At 39.2% G+C, this 7,617-nt stretch overlaps 1 protein-coding gene across 1 annotated transcript in view; it reads left to right on the top strand.

The window, feature by feature from the left end:
• LOC104753932 overlaps window positions 1-5,614 on the top strand; it is a 7,458-nt gene extending 1,844 nt beyond the window's left edge. The window contains exons 5-9 of the mRNA XM_010476111.2: window positions 5-1,656; window positions 1,818-4,362; window positions 4,457-4,911; window positions 4,997-5,113; window positions 5,203-5,614. Of these exons, the coding sequence (XP_010474413.1) occupies window positions 5-1,656; window positions 1,818-4,362; window positions 4,457-4,911; window positions 4,997-5,113; window positions 5,203-5,340 (4,907 nt within the window). The 3' untranslated portion in view covers window positions 5,341-5,614. The remainder of the gene's footprint in view (window positions 1-4; window positions 1,657-1,817; window positions 4,363-4,456; window positions 4,912-4,996; window positions 5,114-5,202) is intronic.

The following is a 7,617-nucleotide window of genomic DNA, read 5'->3' on the forward strand; positions in this document are numbered from 1 at the left end:
CTTCTGTCTAACGAAAATGATGAAAGCAAGTGGGCCATCACTGCTGCTGGAGGTATACCTCCACTTGTTCAAATTCTAGAGACTGGGTCGGCCAAAGCCAGGGAAGACTCTGCAACCATCCTTAGGAACTTGTGCAATCATAGTGAAGATATACGTGCTTGTGTTGAAAGTGCTGATGCTGTCCCTGCTCTCTTATGGCTACTAAAGAATGGTAGTGCAAACGGTAAAGAAATAGCCGCCAAGACATTGAATCATTTGATTCATAAATCAGATACTGCAACAATCAGTCAGCTTACTGCTTTGCTTACCAGTGATCTACCTGAGTCGAAAATTTACGTTTTGGATGCATTGAAGAGTATGCTTTCTGTGGTCCCATTCAATGACATGTTACGTGATGGCAGTGCTTCGAATGATGCTATTGAGACCATGATCAAGTTAATGAGCTCTGCAAAAGAAGAGACTCAAGCAAATTCAGCCTCAGCTCTTGCAGCTATCTTTCAGATCAGAAAGGATTTGCGTGAGAGCGCTCTAGCCCTCAAAACTCTCTTGTCTGCCATAAAACTGCTGAATGTGGATTCGGAGAAGATTCTTGTTGAGTCTTGCCGCTGTCTGGCTGCAATTTTACTTTCAATTAAGGAGAATCGGGATGTGGCCATTTCTGCCAGAGAAGCATTGCCTACTCTGGTTTCTCTTGCCAATTCTTCCGTTCTAGAAGTTGCTGAGCAAGGAATGTGCGCTTTGGCTAATCTTATATTGGACAGTGAAGTGTCAGAGAAGGTCATTGTCGAAGATATTATTTTGTCAGCCACTAGAATCCTACGTGAAGGCACAGTGTCTGGAAAGACACTTGCTGCTGCTGCAATTGCCCGCCTGCTTAGTCGTCGCCGAATTGATTCTGCATTGACAGATTCTGTGAACCGTGCTGGAACAGTGCTTGCCTTAGTGTCTCTTCTTGAATCTGCCGACGGAAGATCTGACGCAATATCAGAAGCCCTAGATGCGCTTGCTATATTCTCAAGATCAGGAGGTAATGGAAATGTAAAACCAGCTTGGGTCGTTTTGACTGAATCTCCTAACAGTATGGCCCCAATAGTCTCATCTATAGTGAGTGTTGCCAACCCTTCACTACAGGACAAAGCTATTGAAGTATTGTCAAGACTTTGCCGAGATCAGCCTATGGTTTTGGGAAACATGGTCAACAATGCCAGAGATTGCGTGTCATCTGTAGCTAAAAGGGTGATAAATACCAGGGACCCGAAAATAAAAATTGGTGGAGCTGCTATTATTATTTGTGCTGCCAAAGTTAACGACGAGAAGATGATAGAAAATTTGAATGAGACACAATTGTGTGCCAAATTCGTTCAAGCACTTGTGCGGATTCTAGATTCATCTCAGATTTCTGTGCAAGATCAGGAAAAGGATGAGAAAGATAGAATCTGCATATGCATTCATCCCAAAGAAAAAGAAGAAGATGAAGAAGAAGAGGCAACAGAAAATAGGGAGGGTTCCACGGGAGCAACAGTTATTTCTGGTGACAATTTAGCCATCTGGTTGCTCTCGGTTCTTTCTTGTCATGATGAAAAGAGCAGAGCAGTAATATTGGAGTCGGAAGGCATCGAGTTGATTACTGACAGGATAGGCAACCGTTTTCTCCAGGTATTTAACTCTCTTATAGATTACAATCTTTGAGGTCACAGCTTATCAGAAGCACTGATAAAAGAAAACCCACTGTGATAGCATTTAACGTTTAAACTCATTTTGGGACGCTAGGTTGTCCTTTATATTGCTTTAGCTGCTAATCCTTTTTTACACTTCAGGCTGATAATGGACAAGACGCCAACATTTGGGTTTGTGCATTATTACTAGCCATACTTTTCCAGGACAGAGAAATCACCCGCTCACATGCAACAATGAAGGCTGTTCCAGTGCTCTCAAATCTTGTGAAGTCAGAGGAATACGCAGACAGATATTTTGCAGCACAAGCTCTAGCTAGTCTTGTCTGTAACGGTAGTCGGGGAACTCTTCTATCTGTTGCAAACTCTGGTGCTGCGGCTGGGTTTATATCATTGCTTGGTTGTTCTGATGATGACATAAAAGAACTTCTACAGCTATCGCAGGAGTTCGATTTAGTGCGGTACCCAGACCAGGTTGCCCTTGAAAGACTTTTCCGAGTTGAAGATATTAGAGTTGGGGCTACTTCTCGAAAAGCAATTCCCTTACTAGTTGAACTTCTTAAACCAATTCCAGACCGCCCCGGTGCTCCTCTTCTTGCACTTAATCTTCTAACTCAGCTTGCCGGAGACTGTCCACAAAATATGATTGTCATGGTAGAGTCAGGTGCTCTTGAGGGCCTCTCGAAATATCTTTCCCTTGGACCTCAGGACGAGCAAGAGGAAGCTGCAACAGTTCTTTTAGGCATCTTATTTAGCAGTGCTGAAATTCGAAGGCATGACTCAGCATTTGGTGCCGTCAGCCAACTTGTAGCAGTTTTGCGTCTAGGTGGAAGAGGAGCTAGGTACAGTGCTGCCAAGGCATTGGATAGTCTCTTTACCGCTGATCATATAAGAAATGCAGAGTCTTCTAGACAAGCTGTTCAGCCATTGGTAGAGATTCTCAACACTGGTTCAGAGAGGGAGCAGCATGCTGCTATTGCTGCACTTGTTAGGTTGTTGAGTGATAATCCATCACGGGCTTTGGCAGTTGCAGATGTGGAGATGAATGCGGTAGATGTTCTCTGCAGGATCCTTTCTTCAAACTATACGATGGAACTGAAGGGGGATGCTGCGGAGCTGTGCTATGTTCTGTTTGCAAATACAAGGATTAGGTCTACAGTTGCTGCAGCGCGTTGTGTTGAGCCACTTGTCTCTCTTCTTATGACTGAGTTCAGCCCTGCTCAGCATTCAGTTGTACGTGCACTGGATAAGCTTGTCGATGATGAACAACTGGCTGAACTAGTTGCAGCTCATGGTGCTGTGGTTCCTCTTGTTGGCCTTCTCTATGGTAAAAACTATGTGCTTCATGAGGCGATATCCAGGGCTCTAGTAAAGTTAGGTAAGGACAGGCCTGCTTGTAAACTGGAAATGGTGAAAGCTGGAGTTATCGACTGCGTACTTGATATTCTCCACGAAGCTCCAGATTTTCTTTGTGCTGCGTTTTCGGAACTGCTTCGCATCCTCACAAATAATGCTACGATTGCCAAGGGACAATCTGCTGCGAAAGTGGTGGAGCCACTTTTCAATTTGCTGACAAGGTTGGAGTTTGGAGCTGATGGACAGCACAGTGCTCTGCAAGTTTTGGTCAATATCTTAGAACATCCACAATGCCGAGCTGATTATACACTTACACCGCACCAAGTGATTGAGCCGCTAATTCCGCTGCTGGAATCTCCATCCCCAGCAGTACAACAGTTGGCAGCTGAGCTTCTGTCTCATCTTCTCTACGAGGAGCATCTGCAGAAGGATCCATTAACACAACTTGCGATCGGACCTCTAATCCATGTGCTGGGATCCGGCATACACTTATTACAGCAAAGAGCTGTGAAAGCTCTCCTTAGCATTGCTCTAACTTGGCCAAATGAAATAGCTAAAGAAAGGGGTGTGAGTGAGCTGTCAAAGGTGATACTGCAAGCAGATCCATCACTTTCCAATGTGTTATGGGAGTCTGCAGCATCAATTTTGGTTATCATCTTGCAATTTAGCTCCGAATTTTACCTGGAAGTTCCTGTCGCTGTTCTTGTAAGACTGCTTCGTTCTGCTTCTGAAAACACCGTGGTTGGTGCACTTAACGCTCTTCTAGTGTTGGAAAGTGATGATGGAACCAGCGCAGAGTCCATGGCTGAAAGCGGTGCCATCGAAGCTCTTCTTGATCTTTTAAGGTCTCATCAGTGTGAGGACACAGCAGCGAGACTGCTTGAGGTACTTCTCAACAACGTGAAGATAAGAGATTCAAAAGCCACCAAGACTGCAATCTTACCCTTGTCCCAGTACCTCTTGGATCCACAGACCCAAGCCCAGCAAGCGCGTTTATTGGCAACTTTGGCCCTCGGTGATCTTTTCCAGAATGAAGCACTCGCTAGAAGCACTGACGCAGCTTCTGCTTGCCGTGCTTTAGTTAATGTCCTCGAAGAACAACCCACTGAAGAAATGAAAGTAGTTGCTATATGTGCCCTGCAAAACCTTGTCATGTATAGCCGGTCTAACAAAAGAGCAGTTGCCGAGGCAGGTGGTGTGCAGGTTGTCTTGGATCTGATCAGTTCCAGTGATCCTGAAACATCTGTTCAGGCTGCAATGTTCGTAAAAATACTTTTCTCTAATCACACCGTCCAAGAGTATGCATCTAGCGAGACTGTTCGAGCAATAACTGGTGAGAAAAGTTTCAGTACCCTCTTTATCAATTTGATCTGCTGGTTCTTATCATTTATCTTATATCTTAGATGTTGCTTCCTTTTAATTTACAGCTGCTATTGAGAAGGACTTATGGGCCACTGGAACTGTGAATGATGAGTATCTAAAAGCTTTAAACTCTTTGTTTAACAACTTCCCACGCCTAAGGGCCACTGAGCCTGCAACACTAAGTATACCACATTTAGTTACATCCCTGAAGACAGGATCAGAGGCAACTCAAGAAGCTGCCTTGGATGCGTTGTTTCTTCTCAGACAAGCTTGGTCAGCCTGTCCGGCCGAAGTTTCCAGGGCCCAGTCAGTTGCTGCTGCAGACGCCATCCCCTTACTTCAGTACCTAATCCAATCAGGTCCACCGCGGTTCCAGGAGAAAGCTGAATTCCTCTTGCAGTGTTTGCCAGGTACGCTGGTGGTCACTATCAAGCGCGGTAACAACATGAAACAATCCGTTGGTAACCCGAGCGTGTTCTGCAAGATCACGCTCGGTAACAATCCTCCTAGACAAACCAAGGTAACAAATGACTCATCACCCCTATTTCAATTCACTGTGATTTATAATATTCTTAGAAATCAACTGTATCTTTCGATTTTTTCAGGTGATATCTACAGGTCCTAACCCAGAGTGGGACGAGAGTTTCTCATGGTCATTTGAAAGCCCTCCCAAAGGTCAAAAACTCCACATATCATGCAAGAACAAGAGCAAAATGGGAAAGGTATATCAGTAAACTTAATTCATAGATAACAGTTTTAAATTTTGCCGGTTTAACTGTAAACTTTGGCTTTGCGTTTTGTTTTTGTGCAGAGTTCCTTTGGAAAAGTAACGATCCAAATCGACAGGGTGGTGATGCTGGGAGCAGTTGCAGGTGAATACAGTTTGTTACCTGAAAGTAAAAGTGGTCCCAGAAATCTTGAGATAGAATTCCAGTGGTCTAACAAGTAAACCACATCTTCATCTTTTGTGTTTTTTTATTTTGGTTTTGGAGATTTCTTCAATCGAAACTTCTGTTTTTTCTTTTTTTTTTGGGTGCCAAATTTTCAAAAATTGTTTGATTAATTATAATGATACTGTATATAGTTTGTCTTGTAATGTAATGATTACAGATGGGGGTTTTTCTTTTTTTTCTTTATCTTCTTCTTAACTGTGTGTTAGTGATTCAATTCATTTGTAACATTTTGTTGTCCTCATTTGTATTTTGTGTAGTTTCATTTAGTCATCTTTTGGTATGCCTTTTAGTTTTATGTTAAAACGCAAAATGAAGTGAGAACCCTTTTCCTTTTCGTTTTCTTATAAAAGTTTGGGATCAAACTTGGTAGCCTTTTTTACCTCACAATTTTTAATATTATTTTTTGAAAAGCAATAATTCAAGATTACTAGCAGTTAATAAATAAAGAGTGGGTTAAGTTTCACACTTCAAAGGACGACGAGGCAGAAACTTTTGTTTTTTTTTTCCTAAGAAGATAAATATCATTAGATGAAAGTTTAGGCTTTACATAGAATGGAGAAGTATATATTTCGTTAGTCTACCGAAACACTCCTAAAATAAAAACTCCTATTGAAGTATTAAGGCTACCAAAATGAACTGAAAAATCCATAGGAAAAATACAAACGAAAGGACAATACTTGGGCACACCTAGAGGTGTGAACCCATTCATTCAGCTCCTCTTTCCAACCAATCAGATTATGTCATCTAATAAATAGAAAAAAATAAAATTTAAAATTTTCACATTTTTTAAAAAACTAATAAGAATATATTATTAAATTTTGATTTACAAGGTTATGTGGAGGTTTAAGTTATAAATAAAGTTTATATTTTACAATTAAATTATATGATATGTGAGTTTGGGTTTATAAAGAAAAATCATGGTTTACGGTTGGGTTTATAAATTAAAAGGAGGGGTGGGTTAACGTTTAAATTTTACAATTACAAAAAAAACTATACATCGGGTTGAGTTGACAAATGAGAATTAGAGTTTAGATTTTACAATTAAAATAGATTATTACGTGTCGATTTGGATTGACAAATCAGAATTAGGGTTTTAATTTTATAACTAAACGAAGTTATGTAATGGTTTGAGTTTATAGAGAAGAATTCAGGTTTGGATTTTATAATTCAACGAAATTATGTATCGGTTTGTGTTTACTTAAATTAATGTATTTTAATTTTTGGTTAATGATGTCTTAAAATATTTATTAATATCTATTTTATTTTATATGACATGACATAATTTTGATTAATTTAAATAAGAGAGGTGGATGAATGGGTTCACCTCTAGGGGTAAACATAAGTATCGTCCCAGACGAAAACCAATAATGGTAAGAAAAAGTTTATCTTTCGAAAAAAAAAACAATTCTCTTTCGCCTACTAAATTTAAAATGTGTATTTTTAAGGACATGGGTAGCTTTTTTTTTTTTTGAAAACACTTGGGTAGCCTTTAGGATCATATAACTGGTCATATATAATTAAAATATAATTTTTACTAGAAAATTATTTTAAAAATATTATTTTTGAATATTATTTTGAAAGAAAGTAAATATCTATAAATTAACGCTTTTGATTGTTTGATATAAGTCTATAACAGAAGAGCAAAATTAAAGCTTAGTAAATGTAGTAAAAGCAATAACTGTATCTAAATAATGACCTACTTCAAGACTATCTTTCATATCTATAATTAGAGTTAGGATCTTCAATTGGAGAGTAAAATACAAACTAAAAATTCATTTTGTCCCTCTCCAAAGTAAAAAAACTATTTAAAATTTTAAAAACATATAAAGATAGAAAAACTTAACATGTCTATGGTACTTGTGGTCATCTTTGTTCGATGAGTAAAAACATTCCATCATTTGCCATAGAAGTAAGCGAACCAAAAACATTGTAGGATCAATGTGTTGTCGAGATTAGCCCAAAATGTGAATTGGATGCTATAGCCCAAATTTTCATGAATGGAATCGTCTTTGATGCTTATAGCCCAAGTTTTCATGAATGGAATCGTTTCTGATGCTTGTTGCAAGGAGTTTATGACAGAAGAAAAAGAATATCAGGATACACTTACCAAATATATTGCTTATAAACTTAGTTTGATTGCAAGCGAAGTCAAATATTTGAAAAATAGAGATGATTTGTAGATTCACTGTGTTTTTGTTTCCAAAACCTTATAGATGGCTTAATGATGTATGTTTTTTTTTTTTTTTTTTTAAAAAATTATACTTCATTCATTC

Source organism: Camelina sativa, chromosome 16 (assembly GCF_000633955.1).
Source record: "Camelina sativa cultivar DH55 chromosome 16, Cs, whole genome shotgun sequence".
Taxonomy (NCBI): Eukaryota; Viridiplantae; Streptophyta; class Magnoliopsida; order Brassicales; family Brassicaceae; genus Camelina; species Camelina sativa.